Source organism: Dendrobium catenatum, unplaced genomic scaffold (genome assembly GCF_001605985.2).
Source record: "Dendrobium catenatum unplaced genomic scaffold, ASM160598v2 fragScaff_scaffold_1145, whole genome shotgun sequence".
NCBI classification, from domain to species: domain Eukaryota; kingdom Viridiplantae; phylum Streptophyta; class Magnoliopsida; order Asparagales; family Orchidaceae; genus Dendrobium; species Dendrobium catenatum.
Window position 1 is genome coordinate 351,411 of NW_021319607.1, and position 19,563 is coordinate 370,973.

Genomic DNA, 19,563 nt, shown 5'->3' on the forward strand with positions numbered 1-19,563 from the left:
GCCTAAAAAGACTTGGTTAGAAAATATTAGGAATGACCTTTCTTTATTAGATTTAAACGAGAATTTGACTTTTAATAGGACACAATGGAGAAAAAGGATTCATGTAGCCGACCCCACGTAGTGGGATAAAGACTTGTTGTTGTTGTTGTTTTTGTTGTTGGAAAGAGAGAAGTCAACTTGGAAAGTGAAGAGGTGGGGGTTGGCTGCTTGGGGAAGAGAAAAAGATGATGTGGTTTGCTTGGGAAAGAAAAAAGTCAGCTTGGGAGGTAAAGAGATGGGGCTAGTTTCTTGGGGAAGAGAGATGGTTGATGTGCAGGATTGGTAACAATCTTGGCAGCGGCTGATGACTTACTTTGGGAAGGGAATTAGTTGGCTTAGGGAAGGAAAAATTCAGCTTGGGAGGTGAAGAGGTGGGGCTGATTGCTTGGGGAAGCGAGAGGGATGATGTGGCTTGCTTGGGAAAGAAAAAAGTTAAAGTGGATGTAGATCTCCAAAGGTCATGATTTAATTGAGATAAATGCTCAATTAATGTGAATTAATTACAGAATTTGGGAAGCCCAAGGGTCAAGGGTGTTGGTGAGAAGGTAGAGGTAGATGGAGTGGAAGGGAGGGAGGTGGTTGCTGGTTGATGGCAGTAAGTTGCTGCAACTGTGGGGTGGGGGTGGTTGTTTGGGTAGCTAGGGAAGGAGGAAAAAAAATAGAGAGGGAAAATGATACCAACCAATAGCTCATACGCTGTTGGATAGTTCTTTTCCTTTCTTCAAAGGACTTCACACACAAACTCAACTCACCAAGAGAAGAGAAAGCATATAACCAGAAATTTATATCAAAATATTCACTACCATACAAGAGAACAATGGGTCATATATATAGGCACCAAAAATATGAAACGAACAAAAGACAAGAAGGCCCTTGGCCAAATAACACAAAAGCTCCCTCACGTGAGGGTAAAATTGTAATAAAGTAAATAACACCACATAAATCTCCTACAACACATGAAAACTAAATATATAAAGACTAAATTAAGGTCGTAGATCTCCGGCCTCTATGGAGATAAACCCTCCAAGCTTTGATATCCCCATCACAAATGGTCGGGTTTGGATCTACAAATATGGCATGCTTAATAAATGGGTCGGGTTTGTGTTAACCAACTAATCAGAAATTAACTAGGTTTTGACCCGGATCCAAAGGATTTATGGATTTTGCCGAAGAAGCGTGCTTAGACGGGAGGTAAGAATGGAATTTCTTTTCGATCGCAGTTTGCCATTTCCATTTGTCTGTTCTGGTCTAAACCTTAGCACGTGAAAGCGGAAGCCCGAAAGTGGGACAGACGGGACATATTTACGAGATTTGGTCGAACAAGAAGCATGCGAAATGAAAGAAGGAGAATAGCTCAAAAAGCAGGATTACTGAATTAGCAATTTTTTTAAACGTGTTGGCAGGACGGGTAGGTCAATCTAGGTTTGAACCATGTTAGGTTCTTGTTTGAGTCTGTGACCTATTTTTCTAATCGGGTCGGGTCAAATGACGACAAGTCATTTTTGGGTTAAACCCGAACTTGACGGAAAACCCCATTTTGACACTCCTAATCAAATTCCTATGTTTTTGTAGAAGTCGAAAATGTAATTAAGAGCTTCTAAAAAACTAATTTTGGTTTGAAAAAAGTTTATTTTAGTTACAAAAATATTTAGTCCATTCTTATGAGCTAACTATTTAAATAAAAGGCTCTTAAATAGATTTTGGAAAAAAGAGCATATTATCAATATATATTAAGATGTATTGTAAGGATTACAAATTTCAATTATATATTTTTGGAATTCAAAATGGGTTTTTTTACGCTAAATGGCATAACATTCCATTTAAAATTTCCAAAAGGAATACTAAAGGCCGCCTTGATATATCTTGTTCATTAATTTGTATTTATCAATATGTTGATTTTAAATCAAATTTTTAAAATAATACAACATCGCGTAATAAATTCAATAATCTCTTTTATTGGGATTTTGATTTCTAATACATTTTTAAAACTTTGTTTAATGCTTATAATTGATAGCAAAGCGAGGTTTTTCTAGTTCTTTCTCATAAGTATTTATAGCATAGAAGGTCATACAATTCCAAGAAGAACTGGATTTTCTTATCATTCCTTTTATTGTGTGGTCATTGATTTTGTTTTTGCAAAATTCATTATATTTCTTACTCATTTGTGATGTTCTAGCTAAAGTGGGGATATCTTTTTCATTGAATCCATCAATATAAGAAAGTGATGCACTATGAATTTTTCTATTTCAGAAGCTAATGGGATTATCACCATAAATTTATGTATGCTTCTAGAGAGATATTGATAGAAGCAATAGAAAGAGAAAGAGAGGTTGAGAGAGACAAATAGTGGTTTCTTTTGTTTCGAGTGAGAAAGTGAGGGAGAAAAAGAGCTAGAGAGAAACAAGAGAATTGAAGGGAGACTGTTGGCTGAAAACTAGAGGATGTTTTGAAGGTCATATTGGGATAAGGTGGAAGAAATGAAGCTCTTTGAACTTAGAGGAGAGTTGTAGGTCATAGTTGGGTTGGTGGCGCATAGAGAAGCTGCTAAGGAGTTCTAGCAAGGAAATTTTATTTTTTAAGTCATTAATCGGGTTGGTGGCGCATAGAGAAGCTGCTAAGGAGTTCTAGCAAGGAAATTTTATTTTTTAAGTCATTAATCGAAGAGGGTTCAGGAGATGGGTGAAGGAGGAGAAGAGTCAGGCGAGTGAACATGAGTTGCGTGTGGGCACGTGCAATGAAGATAGGGAACAAAAACGAAAATAGCTAGTTGTTATGCAATGAGAGAGGATGCAAGTAGTTAGCGTACATAGGAAGTAGAGCGAGCGATGAGTGTGTGGAAAAAGTAGGATTTGTGCTTAATAGGTCACGAAAACAGGGTTTTTGCAAAAGGATACGAGGCTAAGATTTTGATTTTTTTAGAGGAGAAGGGATGTGAAATGTAGTGTGTAGAGGAGGAAATTGAGATTTGGTTTTAATTGAGGGATCTGGATTGGGTTTGATTGCAGAGCAATGAACTTTGAATTTATGATTTGTTTTTAACGGAACTAGAATGTATGTTATCTTTGTTACAAATGGAGAAGTCCATGCACGCACCTTGGAGCTATCCATATCAAGTTGGATCAAACGAGAGAATTCTGAATTGGCCTGGCCTCATAAAATAATTTCATTCACTTATAATCTATGTAGAATAAAAACCATCAATCATTATTTATAGTAGACCTGTCAATTTCGGGTCACGGGTCAGGTTCGGGTCAACCCGAAATTGACCCGGCACTATTCGGGCTCGGGTCAACCCGACCCGTTTTCACAAACGGGTCGATTTTCCGAACCCGCACCCGACCCGCTTCGGGTTCGGGTCAACCCGACCCGACCCGCTTAAATTTGATTTTTAGAGTTCTAACCCGACCCGTTTTTGCAAACGGGTCGATTTTTCGAACCCGAACCCGACCCGCTTCGGATTCGGGTCAACCGAAACCCGAAAATTCCAGGTCGGGTTCGGATCGGGTTTTCGGGTCGGATCAAATATTGACAGGTCTATTTATAGAAAGTGTTATAATGATAAGGATAAAAGTTAAATTCAAATCTAATTATAACAAAGTATTTATATTTAAAACTATTATTTTTTTAGGAGGATAATTAAACCTAATAGAAAAAATCAATTGAATAATATAAAAATTTGTTCCAAACTTGAAATGGACCTAAAAAAGGTTTGAAAATGGGCCCAATGCAGCTATATCATGCCCTGGTTTGATCCTTGTAATTGACTTATGATCAAGTGGGCTTTTGCGAGTTGCTTTTGCCTGATTAGTCAGTTATAATGCATCAAATCACTACTTAATGATGAGGATCCAAGTGAATAGAAACAACAATATAAGGATCTGAGCAGCTATGTTGTAGAATTGATTGGGCATAATGAACATTGACAAAAAGCCCCAAAAAATTAGGAGCCTAAATGTAATTTATCTTTACATATATGTAAAAAAATAATGGTATATCTAGTGCATGAAATTCCTACCAATCTACATTTAAGGAGCTTGTGTGGTTGGCTTTGCACGCCCACTTGTGAGGGAGGGAGAATGCTGACAGTTTGAATTTCACAATATGAAGTACGGGCATTTCCAATAGCTTTCACTGCCATTTGCAACACATGTTGGACACATTGTTTTCAGCTTCATTGACATCATGATTATCATGTGTAAGTGATGATCAAATTTTTATTCTCTCACGTGCATTATACTTTTAAACATTTACAGATCTTTTTATTGTTGTTGCCGTTGATATGAGAGTTGCATTATTTTCTGCTAACATGGTGCTCAAGGTAACCTATGTGGAATTAAAGCTTCTCTGATAATCATATTGAGCCTTTTTTAGATCTAATTAATTATATTTTTCTTTTGCATGTTATCAGTGTTTTGTGTACTTTTCATTACTTGTAATCTCTTTTTTTATTTTTATTTTTATTTTTCTATTTTAATGTGGGGTTACTCCCAGCTTTTTATTAAGAAAAAAATCACAACTTATAAGATACTTTAAAGTCACGTGTCCTATACTTGTCATCTATTGTTTGTTCATGACTTGCCATGACTTCACATTTGTTTCATGTCCATTCTTCATTTCATGGTTTCATAAAGTTTGTTGACAATGAGTTATTTTCTATTGTCGGGACCTTTCCTTGTGCTTGATTTCTTTGAAATGTGGTGTACTCGAAATCTCAATTCGTATTAAAAGTACAAATTATTTTTCTATAGACAAATGAATGGTACGGGAAGCAATTATGTTGCAATGGTTTTTAAATGTTACTGATGATAATCAGTGCATCTCTTACCATCGCTTTTATTATAGTACAAGGATTTGCCATAACGATCCAATAATTTTTGCTTTTATTTCAATTCCAGGGTAGGAGTTGCCAGCTTCATTACTTTGCTAGTACAGAAAGTAAAAGATGACATAAAACCTTTCACTAGCATGCTTTCAAAATTATTGTTTCGAGCTACTCTGGAGGAAAAACGTGGTGCAGCAAAGCGTTCCTTTGCTGCTGCCTGTGCCATCACCCTGAAGTATGGAAGCCCTTCTCTAGCGCAAAAACTAATTGAAGACACTGTAGCTCTCCATTTGGGTGATAGAAATTCTCAGGTTTCTTGTGGAGTTCTTCTTAAAAATTATGCTAATATTGCTGCAGATGTTTTGAGTGGCTACCACGCTACTATAATTCCAGTTGTCTTTGTGTCAAGGTTAGTTTTAGGAATTCTTGGTTGTACTATGCTTTTTTCACATGCTGACATCTTTAGAAATTTTATTTTAAATGTCTCTCAAAGTTTTGATTTGCAATGGCAGGGTGCAAACTATGCTTAGTTCTAAACTTTCCAGTTCGATTGACTAAGTGATTTTATTGATTTTTTTAGCTTACATTTTCATTTAGTGATTTGCCAGTTCCAATATAGGGGCATGTGTTCAATGTTTTTTTTTTATTATAGGAATTGTTTAATGTTTCTCTGATGCAAGGCTATAGTTACGTGATGTAGACCCGGGAAGATGAAGAAGACTAAGAAGGGAGGAAAGAGGATGAAAGGAATGGAGAGAAAGTAGAAGATGCTTCATTTAATTCAAACTGAAATTGCTCTTCAGGAAATAGATAACCAAAATTGATTGGATTTCAAATGCCTGCAAACTATAACTACGACGAATGAGCTTGTAAAGTTCAAGACACCCACCTTTTTTTTCGGAAGTCTATAAATCATATGAAAAATGAGCATATAATACGTGAGGTAATTAAAACTGAAGTTTACCTTAAACGCCTCCATGCGGCTTTTAGGAGCTATTACACAGTTTTCAAGCCGAAAGAAGTATTAACGAATCATTATTTTGGCAGTAATGATGGTTCTAGTGGTTCCATTTAAAGGAAGTTTTAATAAATAATTGGTTTTCCCTTCCATGTTCTTGCTTGAGGTGTTCAAATTGCAGCCCCTTATCCGTGTTTATTCTTAGGATTAAATAGAAGGGCAATTCTGAAGGCATGTTCTTTCTTAGCCTAAGATGTAACGATTATGGCAGTATTCATCGCCCTAAATAGTCTCATTAACATTATTTGTAGAAATTAGATAATTGCATATCAAATTTATGTATTTTTTCCTTCAGTTTCGCTTTATAGCATGAAAGTTTATCTTTTTCGGTCAAATTACTAGCATCGAATACGATGTCATCATTCGCAGGAGGTCCTGGTCGCTGTCCATACACATGATTTCTCGTCCCATGCAGTCGCACGTATGCGAGAGGAGGCTTTTGCTCGGTTCCGCTCGATTCTACCCCAGACGCATGCAAGAGGGATGATGTGACCGATTAGGAAGAAGTCATAATCAGGAAGTGCAAGTTCAAATCATGAGTGTAGGTGCCACAATGATTGCACCAGGAAACTCAAAGCTAAACGAGGTGTGTGCAATTGTGAAACTTGAGCATGACAAAAGCAAAGGTCAACCCCATATTTGTGGGGTTTGTAGGGGCAGACACAATAACCCTTGAATTCATAGTTTATGATTTAAACTATGATATTCTGGTAGGAGTCGTGTTAGAAATGATATAGGTGTGATTATGGTTGTTAGAAGTAATAGACTTGAAGATAGAATTATAGCTTTAAATATTATTCTTAATGCTAAGGTTATTAATATTATAAGCGCTTATACTCCTTAAGTAGGTTTGGATATGTGCTCAAAATTCAAATTTTGGAATGACCTAGAAGAATTAATAGAAATGATATGATGTAGAACAATATGCTTGATTAAATATGTAATGTTGAAAATACACGCCTTCTGAGTTAAAGCAATAATGTTTACTTCTAGTGATTTATGCAAAGGTTAGAGCATTAGAAAGATGATTAAAGCTTAGGCAAAACTACATATAAGAGTTTAGATTCATGAATAATCAATTTTAATCAAGATTAGCATAGCATGGGAGAGTTTCAATAAAAATCCCTAGTTAACAATAAGATTAGGCACTATTAGAGTCTACTCACTCACACTCTTGATGTAGGCTAAACAATGATATGTTGCACAACCCTTTATGATGCCACAAATTAAGGTAAGACTTATAAAGGAAAAAGATTTGGAGGAGAAATTCACCTTGATAAAGATTTGGAAACGTTCTGCCACTGAACGGAATAGTGTTGTTCGTCGATAGCGTCAGCGAGGGTGAAGACGATCCTCTCAACGTATTCTTCTACGGTTTGATCAATCGTAGACAAATTTGTGATCAAGTTTTGGATCCGCCATATATGTGGGAACAATCGATTTTGATGTACTAGCGCTCCTAGACAACAACCGACGTCTTTCCGCAGGGCTAGACAGCAAAGGGTTTTGCTAAAATTTCTTGGACAACAATGGGACACCTTGGGGAGATGTTAATAGCAGCAACTAGGAAGAGGGATTAGGAGGGGTAATGGAGGTGGAGGGAGGAGGGGAAGGGGTCGGCCATGTGGAAGGGGGAAAGGGCTTCTATTTCCCGATTTGGGATTTTATTTTAAGGAAGGGAGATGGTTCCAAAATCTGAATTTTACTTTCAGATTTAATTAGGAGAAGTAATTGGGAGAATTTGAAATTCAAATTCCCAAACAAAGAAATAAAGGAGAGAGGGGCCGGCGGCTATTAAGAGGAGGAAGGGATTGGGAGCTTTAATTGGTTGCCAATTTAAGAAACCTAAGTTAGGAAAGACAAGTTAAATCAAATTCCCTTTTAAATTCAGATTTAATTGATTGGAAATCTGAATTAAAACTTTCCTAATAATTTGTAAGCTTATTTTAGGAAAGCAATACAACAACAACAACAACAACATCAAGCCTTTATCCCACTACGTGGGGTCGGCTACATGAATCCTTTTTCTTCATTGTGTCGTATTAAAAGTCAAATTCTCATTTAAAACTAGGAAAGCAATATCAATACAAATTAATTTGAAATTTGAGTTTTGAAATACCTTCCTAATTTAAGATGTTGCGAATAACGAAAGTCATAATTGTTTGGTTTGAAACTTTGAGGGAAAGGGGAAAGAATAGTGGCCGGTGAGTAGGGCTTGGACTAGGGTTAGGATTATGATTTGATGTGTGGCCGGCGGCTATCGGGAGGGGCTAGGCCTTTGTGGCTGGCGGCTTGGTAGTGAAAGAGGGGTGGTCGGCCAGATTTTTCGGGGGTTGTGGGGTTCGGCCGAGAGAGGAAGAAAGGGAGGGATGACTGACGGTTTAAAGAGGGAAGAGGGGAGGGATTGACGGAAAGAGGAGGATCACGAATCTGAATGCTTCCTGTGGTTGGTGGGCACTACGGCGCCCTTACCTAGGGACTTCAAGCAAGCTCTCTCAAGAACTCTCACAACTCACATAGAATACAAGTGTAGAAAATATCATAATAATCATCATTACCCTCTCCAAAGAGAAGGGGATATAAATAGCTAAAGTTTATAATGAAGAAATAAAAGACAAATGCCCCTTAGGGTCACAAACAACTAATCTCCAAGTGAGGGTAGAAACGAAAAAAATGCATAACCAAATCAAATACATATAATAACTCAAAAATAAATCGGTGCGATTGTGGCCGTAGATCGTCGGCCCCACCTCTGATAAACTCTCTAAGGTCGGATGTCCTCATCATGATACCTCTCTAAGAAAGAGTTTTTAGTGCAGGAGATTTAAATGAATATGTTGATATAGAGGTAGATGATTTTAAAAGCATTTATGGTGGCTATGATTTTGAAGCGACTAATGAAGGTGATAAGAACATGCTAGAATTTTATTTTGCTTATGATTTTATAATTACTAATACCTTATTTAAGAAAAGAGATAAACATTTAATCACTTATAAGAATAGATATAATAAAACACAGATTGATTATTTTCTTATAAGAAAAATAGATCGTTTAGATTGCAAAAATTGTAAAGTTATTTTGAGTGAAAGTTTATGCATCTAACATCGCTTATTAGTTTTGGACTTTAAGATGAATGGACAAAATATTAAAAATAAAGTAAATCGTTATTTAAGGATTAGATGGGGTCATTTAAAATATATTAACAAAAATATTTTTGAGAGTAAGATTCTAGATTTTAAGATTTTATCTATGCATGCAGAAGCTAATGTTATGTAGGAAAGAATTGTCAATGTTATTAAGAATATTGCAAAAGATCCGCTTGAAGTATCAAAGAGAAAAGCTATTAATAGTAAAAATACTTGGTGGTGGAATCAAAATGTGCAAGAAAAGATAAAAAATAAGAAGATTTCTTATAAAAATTAGTTAGCTGTAAAAACTTTGATAATTCGGAAAGATATAAAGAGGCTCGTAAGGAGTCTAAGAAATCAATTTGTAATATAAAGATTTTAGCTTTTAATGATTTATATAATAGATTAGATACTGAGGGCGAATGATATATGTATAAGTTAGCTAAATAAAGAGATAAGAGCAGTAAGGATAGTTCAAGTGAAGTGTATTAAGGATGGAGATCAAAACGTGCTTTTATTAAAAAAGGATATTCAACAAACGTGGATGGGATATTTTGCTAAACCTTTTAGTGAAAATTATGAGAATGGAATTGACTTTAGTGACCTTAGTACCCTAAATGAAAATAAAGATTTTTGTTTTTATCAGCGTATTAGTAAAATCGAAGTTAAAGAGGCTTTAAAGAAAATGAAGTGCGGAAAAACTACTGGACCTAATAATATTCCAATAGAGATTTGGAAATGCATAGGAGATAGAATGAATCTTAGCTTACTAAACTTTTTAATATTATTTTGAAGACTAAAAAGATGACAAATGAGTGAAGAATGAGTGAGTTGATTCCTATTTTTAAGAATAAAGGTAATGCACAAGATTGTATGAATTATAGAGGAATTATGTTGATGTGTCATACTTTAAAACTATGGGAGAGAGTTATGGATCATAGGTTGCAGCGTGATACTAATGTTTCTCATAATCAATTTGGATTCATGTCAGGTAGGTCTACTATGGAAGCTATACATTTATTGAGAGGTTTGATGGAGAAGTACAGAGAGAATAAGGAGAGCCTACATATGATTTTTATTTATTTAGAGAAAGCATATGATAAAGTTCCAAGAGAAGTGCTATGGAGAGTTGTAGAAAAGAAAGGGGTTTATAATGCTTATATTCAAGTCATTAAGAATATGTATGCAGGAGCTATTACTTCTGTTCAAACACTAGGTGGTTTGACCAAGTATTTTCCTATTTCTATTGGATTACATCAAGTCTCATCCTTAAGCCCATGTCTTTTTGCTTTAGTCATGGATGTTCTGACTAGACATTTGCAAGAGGTTGTACCATGTTGTATGCTTTTTGCTGATGATATTCTTCTTGTTGATAAGACTAGAGAGGGAGTTGATGGTAAACTTGAATTTATGAGGTCAACTTTCGAGTTTAAAGGCTTTCATTTGAGTAGATCTAAAACTGAATATATAAGAGTGTAATTTTAGTAATAATAGATCTAGCGGGGGCATTGTGACTTTGGGAGTTCAAGTCATTAATAAGAGCACACGTTTGAGATATATTTGGTCTATTGTTCAGAGTGATGGTAAAATAGATGGAGATATTACTAGTAGAATTCAAGTTAGATGGTTGAAGTGGAGGAATGCATCGGGCATGTTATGTGATAGAAAAGTCTCTCTCAAACTTACGAAAAAATTCTATAAGATGGTAGTGCGACCTGCAATGCTTTATGGTGCAAAATGTTGGCCATTAAAAGAGAAACATAATATAAAGTTAAGTGTTGCAATGATGAGGATGCTCAAGTGGATGAGTGGCTTTACTTTTAAAGATACGAGACGAAATGAGCATATACGTGAAAAGGTTGGAGTAGCTCCAGTGGAAGATAAGATTAGAGAGAGTCGATTTAGATGGTTTGGTCACATAAAAAGGCGGCCTTGTGATGACCAGTTATGAAAATAGAGGTATTAGATTCGACTTATATTAAGAAAGGTAGAGGTAGACCTAAAAAGACTTGATTAGAAAATATTAGAAATGACATTTTTTTATTAGATTTAGATAAGAATATGACCCTTAACAGGACACAATGGAGAAAAAGAATTCATGTAGCCGACCCACATAGTGGGATAAAAACTCGTTGTTGTTGTATTCAGTTCTATCTATAATAAGCTTTGTATTATGTGTTCGGTTAATTATTTGGCGGCTATGTACCTTAAAAGTTAATAACCTGTATTGAACATAAGGTATATTCTACAAAAACTGTGCATAATAATGTATGAATTTTCCATTTTCAGGTTTGAAGATGATAAAGATATTAGTACCTTATATGAGGAGCTATGGGAGGATAATTCAACCAGCGATCGTGCTACTCTTCAATTATATTTGCAAGAAATTGTTTCCTTAATTTGCAGTTGCATATCTTCATCATCTTGGGCAAGTAAAAGGAAGGTGCGGATTTATGAATTGTATCAGTTCGTAGGTTTGCATAACATGTGCACCATGGCTTTGGATCTTGTGTGTAATATCCTCTTTATTATCGTAACTTACAACACTTAATTATGATACTTCAGTCTGCTAAGGCAACGATTAAACTTTGTGAAACGATGGGCGATTCTGTATCAGCATCCAACCAGGTTTTACTCAAGTGTCTGCTCAAAGAAGTGCCAGGTCGGTTTTGGGAGGTACGTGTACCAACAGGATGTTAAATGTTAAATATCACGTTGTTTTACCTCTTTTGCATGTTATATTGTTTGATTTTATGTGAATTTGTTTGTGCACTCTTCGTCATATGTATGATGTGATTTAATGGAGCTGTGGCCCTCATTTTCTTTTTTGAGGACTAATGTATGTTTTTGAAAATTTTCTTGTAATTTGGTATAGCTAAGGTTTATTCACCCCAGCCGAGTTGCATAAATATTGATATTTGCATTTTGTCATTTTGATTTTACCGTTGAATTTTCCAAAACATGATTGGCTACTATTTTTTTTCTTAGAATAGGCCGATATATCGTTTTTGAAGTAAAATTTTTAGCCCAAACAATATAGTCCCTCCTATTTAGCTCAAAGCAATTTTGTTCCTCTTTTTTCACAAATCCATGATTTTGATCATTGTATTTTGAGCGTTTGATATTTTTTGAAGCCCCTTGATAGAATTTAATCAAAATACTTCAATGCTTCAGTCCATATTGTATGTTTTAATGATATTTATGTCATTTATGCTATTTATATGATCGTAAAGGCTTTCTCTATCTCATTCCGATGCCCCTGTCCTCCCCCTATAATTTTCTAAATTTATTTGGATGAGTTTCAAATTATGGTCAACAACAACCCCTCCTTCCACGACCTTTTTTTCTTCACTCTCCTTCTAAACAAATGTAGTATTTCTGGAAAGAAGTAATTATAGAGGTTTTTTGATGGAAATCGTAATATTTTCCACAAAACAAAAATTCAAGAACTTGTGATATTCATAAATTGCTAAATTAACAAAATGTGGTTGCCCAGCTTGTTGATAGAGTAGTCATCCTTTTAGGTGTTCTTGTTTTATATTTGACCTGCATAATGTAGTGTGGTCTCCATTTTATCAATATTTCTTTTATAACATTAGTTGTCTCCATTTTACTTTTTAGAACAATCATGTATGTATACTGTCCATAATTAAGTATGCATCCATTTGTCTTTACATTAGCATTTTATCCTTTAGAAGTTACGATGAACATGCATGCATGAATACCTAGTTCTTCTACCTCAGACCTTTTCTGACATAAAATGAAAGTTGATCTCAATATGTTTGGTCCTCTCATAGAAAACAAACTTAAATTGCTAAAGCAAATGCACTTTTACTATCTCACGTAGCATTTGCTTTGTTTATCAGAAGTCCAACTCAATTTCAAATAGGTTGACTTATCTATGCCAATACAACCACTTAATTGCTAGCGCTTTACACTTGGCTTAGCACTTGATCTAATAGTAGTCACAAGAACTTCAAAATGAGCATTATCTATCTCACTATCAATACAAATACCATGTCAAAATCTTATTAGATCCATATTTTCTCTCTGATGAATATAATCTGTTGAAATATAATGGAATTATCTATTTTTTTTCTGATATAATATACAAACTCTTGATTTCTAGTATGTCTTTTAGTGGGAGCATGGCTTTGTTGAATTATTTTATTGATGGCAAACTGAGTGTTTATAGTTGATTCTCTTTTGTTATTAAATGAAAATTTAAATCCTTTAGTCTTTACATTGTTCACATTTTGCTCTAAAGAATGAATATTTTTAAATAGCTTTCATCTAACTCAATATTGTTTTCCTTAATAAAATGAAAATTAATCTAAATGTTTACTATTGTTATGATAAACTAGATAAACTACTAAAAGCTAATAGAAATTCACTTGCTACTACACATAGATGTAGATTTGTTGATTTTGAAATTCAAGTAAATTGAATAAAGTGACTTGTCTTTCATGTCAACCATTGCTTCTTGGGCTTCAAAAGCACTCACACTCCATTGGTGCGATCCTTTGTGTTATTTATCTTTTGGAGTTTCAGGAAGCATGTAAAGCAAGATAGATTTTTGGATTGCAATCTATTTTATTTTCCATAGAAATTTTTCCTAGACAATAATTTGTATTATATAGTGTATATATAGACTTTGTGTGATCAAGATTTTCCATTGACACACTCTTATGATTACTTACATCTCAGGTTTATGCACAAAAATACTCTCAATGAAGGTCATCATTGTAATCTAGATTAAGGGATCATTTGTAAATTATTTTGGATATGGGGCATGGTTGTGAATGGGAAACTATCCCAATGCCCTGAAACGATTTGGGACACCTAATAACACCCTATTGGATCATCCCAAATGGCCTCAGCCTCCAATTTTTGTAGCTTTCACTAAGTGGAAATAGTAGATCCTCCAATGGGAATAGCAATTTGATCTCCTCTTTATCCCCAAAGCTCTATCTTTCACCCCCAATCAATTCCCAGCCCAATTTCAGTTCTAACCTCAATAACATTTAAGCTTTGTCGAGGTCTTCATAGTGAAATCACCCACGTTGATTCAGTTAGCCTCAAATGAAGTTAAGTTCAATGAACTTGTTCATTATGATCGGACGAAACTCTAATAGTACTCAGCATGACCTGAGCCCTTTTGGATGGTGTAATTCACCTCTCGCACCCATAATTGATTTCACACATTGTGAAATTGACTACAATACCACACGAATCTGACCTTTAGATGGTATCCATCTACCCTTCTGATCATTCTCAATCCTATAAATCATGAGGATCAAAGTTGATCACTCTCGATCAAATGGATTTTGATCAACTGGTTGTCTTTTTGTTGGAGGTAGGAGACGACAAGATTGAGAATGATCAATCATGCATGGACCGCAGGACCCATTGCTTGAAATGCCATTTATCCAAGCGCCGCTACATGGAAAGCACTTGTCATGTCAATACACAGATGAATAAAAAATTATTTAGGATTTAAATAATCCATTAAATGGAATTTTGAAAATTCATTTCTCCTTAACTGCTTAATCAAAATTGATGATTAAGCACTCTATGGAATCAATGGAATGAGGAGAATCCAATAAATCTAAATTCAAGGCCTAAACCAATCTTTTTCAAAAAATAATTTGGATTTGTATATTTTGGATTTATCAATCAATTAAGTGGCTTAGTCACCTCTATATGCCCTTAAAAAAAATTTATATAGAGAGTTCTATGAGGTGTACTAAACCCCTCTTGAGTTATATATCCCTTATATCCGCTGTCTTCATTGTAAACTCATGGAAATCTGGTGATTTTCTGTGAGTTACTATCATGTGAGAGCCTAAAGAGGGTGGTGATGCATGCCGGATCATCAGATTTGTATCCAACAACCCCCAAATGCTTGAAACTTGCATTCATATTGCATCCCAATCCATCACCTACGATCACACCTTAGGGTAAGACGTCATTTGATCCCAAATTGAAACATGACGCATGGGCTTTCAATCACCACTACTTGCATGCGTACCTTGCTCAATCACGTCATGAAAAAATTGACCTACAAATCTAGGAGATTGCACATAGCATTAAATGCTTACACACATGGATATCTGAGAATTTTCATGAATTCTTTGTGACTGTTTAAATTATTATGAGACTTCTCATTGGCCCTCAAATGCATATGTTGCAAGTCCTCATAATGGGAATCACATTCGACACTTGGCAAGAGTTTGAGCATTAAATGACAACAATCCTTTGCCCTAAAAACATTCTATGTTCATGAAAAAAAATTGGAACTCATTCAATGTGCACCTAAACCCTTGAATAATGATAAAATTGATTCACTACTTTACCAAATCTGTAGGCTTGATCAATCATATTTTAATGACTCTAAAACATTTTTAAAAAATAGGAACTTTCTTTTAAGAGTTCTCCCTCATGTATGATGTTTGGAGCCTCCCAAAGCTTCAATAAAATATCTCATTGCATGAACTATAGAATTCCTTAGGAGCTACCATCAGCCTTAGATAAATCCTAGGATTGTTTTGAGTTAAGTTGAACCAAACTCAACTTAATTCAGTTTATCCTTTGATCCATTGCTTGGTTCTTCTTTGAGCTTGCATATAGGTTCCCAAATGACCTCTAAAGAGTGCATTAGGGACTCTTAGGACCAAAACCTAATTCCATTGATCCACCTGTTGAGCTAAAATCAATAGTTGATTCTCCCAGCCTTAGGCTTCCACTCCTAGCTCCTTTAATTTTCTTAGCACATGGGCTAAGCAAATGAACCTTCATCCTTTGATACACAAAGAAATTTCTTAACCCCTAGGTCCCAAAAGCCATGGAAATTACAAATCTTCTCTCTATCCTATGGTCCCCAAAACCATAGAAATTTCTTAACCCCTAGCCTTCATGTTATAGGTTATACTCTTTTTTTCCTTAGCTCCAAAGCTAAAAGAAAATTTCCAACCCTTATTATGAAAACTATAGGTTGTCTTGACTAGGGGAAAATCTTTGGTAATAAAAAAAATGTGATTTTTGTTATTGAGTCTATAGAGAAATAATATTTTTATTATTTTGAATAATATATTATTTTCTATGTCATACTTGATCACAAAATATTTCAATCTGTTGTGGATATCAAAATTCCACCACCACCCCTATAGGATTAGGCATAGGAAAACAAGGATAATATTGTTTGTTTGGGTTTATTGATTCATTCTTCAGGCACATTTGCTTTGGTGCATTTTACAGTTATTTAATTTTTTCATATGTTATTTACTTACTGTTTCCGCAATCAGGAAGTGCTCCTGATGTCATAGAACATTTTGTTCTTTAATATCTTTAAATTATTATGACGTATTACTCTGTAGTTTGCTTTTGAATAATTTAAAGGATAATATATTAAAATATTAATTATTATTTCTACCTTCCATTTTCTCTTTGTAGGGAAAGGATGTTATTTTGCATGCTCTAGCTTCACTCTGCTCATCCTGCAGTATTGCTATTGCTGCTGATGACCCAGTTGCCCCGGGGGTTATTCTAAGCTCTATACTATCCTCATGCTCCAAAAAAGAAAGATCTTATCGTGAAGCAGCCTTTGTGTGTCTTCAGAAGGTAATCGTTGCCATCCTTTTATGACCTTTTGTGAAAAGTAACCTGTACGGGACTAATTTAATTTCTTAAAAATTCATTATGGTATGTACTGTAGTATTTTTTGTGTGGCATTTCTTTTTATTTTTTGGATAGACAAATTCACTCTGTTGTTATTTATGGTTATTGTAGGTTATATTATCCGATGACAATGGAATTAGGATTTTTAAATTCATGTCACATTTCATTGTATTATTTTCACAAGCTTTGCAATTGCTCACTTCGTGCAAAATTTTGCTTCATCATCTATATTTGTCCATGGTGTCCTTACAGAACTTATTCACAGTGCCCAATTTTTTAAAAGTTACCCTTTTGCTTGAGCATGCAGATTATTAAAGCTTTTGATGATCCAGAGTGTTTCAGTGAGGTTTTCCCCTTTCTGTACGAGGTGTGTGATCAAGCTGTTGTTGCCAAAACTACAAGCGCTAATACTGTCAACACTTCTGCAGTAATAGGTACTACTAATTATTATAATAATTTCAATATTTTTGGATATTGTGTGACATTTCTGAAATAACTGAAGCTATTACCTATTTACTTTTGATTAGGCCTTTTATTAGAACAAATAGTACAATCTGAAATTAAGAATGTTTGACTCCTTTACGCGTATCTGGATGAGCAGTTAGCTTCATCCTAGGAGCCTCTTGTTAGAAATGAAGTAGCTAGATATAGCTTGGCAAGTGAGCTACCAACTTTGTCCCCTGTATTAGCTAATATTATGTAAGAAAGATATAGGGGTTCATGCTTTTAAAAGAGCCGTGGTTGGCTTCTAAAAGATTAAAATGCGTTCTAAATGTAATTCCATTCATAACAAATTTCATTTCCATTTTTTTTGTTCTATTGTTGGGGACTCTTCTATTTCTCTTAGTTGAACAATTGAATACAAATTGGTTGATTTCACTGTAAAACTTGGCTGACATACAAGTAAGTATAATAGGTAGACTAGGAAGAAAAGAATCGTCAAAATATTCTCATTATATAATAAAGAAAAAAATATGCTAATTACTAACTCTCTAATTTAGTAATGCTCTAATATTTTCTCTCAAATTAGATCATATATATCATGGAGATCCAACTTGCTGCAAAGATTGGAGAGAAAGTGGTCCTAGAACCTTTATAAAAAAATACTTGCTCTCCACTACAAGGGGTTTTCACCTGGAAAAAAAAGTGAAATAAAGCTTGCATCGAAACCATCCAACACATTTGACCCTTCAGCACTTTTGACCCCACACTTGAATTCGCCTTTCAGCTTTTTCTCGCACCTTCGACCCCATGCTCAAATTTGCCTTCCAGCCTTCAAGCCACTTGACCCCCAACGTCCATCCCTCAGCACAACGCAGACAAATCCGATTTGATCATGCCATCATTCCCAAATAGCTAGCGAATCTGAATGTTGATCCCGAGCATCTATCCCACGGCCCAATCATGTCCCATACTCAATCTCGTAACGTAATCAAATCACAATGGCAAATTCGAGTGTCGATCCCAGCATTACCTTTCTCAAATAAATTTTTTTCAAAATTTTAATTACTTAAAAATATATCTAATAAATAAATTAATTAAAAAATTACCAAAATACCCTTAATTTTAACGATATTAAGTCCAACATCCATTAGTTTGGATGCTGGGACCAAAATAATCCCATTTTAAAAAGTTGAGGGACCAAAATGGTCCCTCAAAATAGTTGAAGATCATTTTGGTCCCTCCTAAAGAGTTGATGGATCATTTTGATCCTTTTCGGCAATCATTGTTTGCTTTATCCAAAGGTACGTTATAGACATGGCATGAGTATTTGTCTAAAAAAAATTCAAGTCAACCTTAGCGAATAAAGAGTATGTGCCCTATCAAATGTACCATATGATTCATTACTCAAGTGTTTTAGCCATTGAGGAACATCGAGTTCTGGTTATGATCATAAATATAATAATGCATATATGCGGCAAAATCACCTTGTCAAAGAACCCTAGTCATAACCATTTGCTTGTGGAGCCACTTTACAGGCAAATCACTAGTTAGAAAAGACGTGTCACATTCTTACTTGCTGAAAATTATTTAAGAATGAATATCAGTGATATTTCCGGCTATATATTCACTCTTAGTTAGCTGAGGTTATTTTTTATTTCATCACCTTTTCCAAACGATTGCGAATGGTAGATGGATTTTTTTTAAGTTTCAGATAATATCACTTGAATATTTTGTATTTTGATGTATATTAAATTTTGTAATTTTTTATTAAAATTTGATCCCCAAGTGGTTTTTTATTGTTTCGGGTATTTTTGAAAAGTATTTCCCTATTTCGGTTGGGTTACATCAAGGATCAGCCTTAAGCCCATATCTTTTTGCTGTAGTCATGGATGTTCTCGCTAGACATTTGCAAGAGGATGTACCTTGGTGTATGCTTTTTGCTGATGATATTCTTCTTGTTGATAAGACTAGAGAGGGAGTTGAAAGTAAACTTGAATTATGGAGGTCAACATTAGAGACTAAAGGTTTTTGAGTAGATCTAAAACGGAATATATGGAGTGTAATTTTAGTAGTAATAGACCTAGTGAGGGTATTGTGACTTTGGGTGATCAAGTCATTAATAAGAGTACACGTTTTAGATATCTTGGATCTATTGTTCAGAGTGATGGTGAAATAGATGGGGATATTATCAGCAGAATTCAAATTGGATGGTTGAAGTGGAGGAATGCATCGGGCTTTTTGTGTGATAAAAAAGTACCCCTCAAACTTAAGGGAAAATTCTATAAGATGGTGATGAGGCCTGCAATGTTTTATGGTGCCGAATGTTGGCCATTAAAAGAGAAGCATAATACTAAGTTAAGTGTGACAAAGATGAGGATGCTCAGGTGGATGAGTGGCTTTACCCTTAGAAATAGGATACGAAATGAGCATATAC

The 19,563-nt window shown here is 34.9% G+C and overlaps 1 protein-coding gene across 1 annotated transcript in view; it reads left to right on the forward strand.

Moving 5' to 3' along the window:
- The window catches only part of LOC110099972 (proteasome adapter and scaffold protein ECM29), a gene marked incomplete in the record, with an annotated part of 142,753 nt that overhangs the window by 112,680 nt on the left and 10,510 nt on the right, over positions 1 to 19,563 (forward strand). Inside the window, 5 exon segments of the mRNA XM_020827318.2 lie at positions 4,935 to 5,270; positions 11,298 to 11,451; positions 11,574 to 11,684; positions 16,461 to 16,628; positions 16,993 to 17,119. Of these exon segments, the coding sequence (XP_020682977.1) occupies positions 4,935 to 5,270; positions 11,298 to 11,451; positions 11,574 to 11,684; positions 16,461 to 16,628; positions 16,993 to 17,119 (896 nt within the window).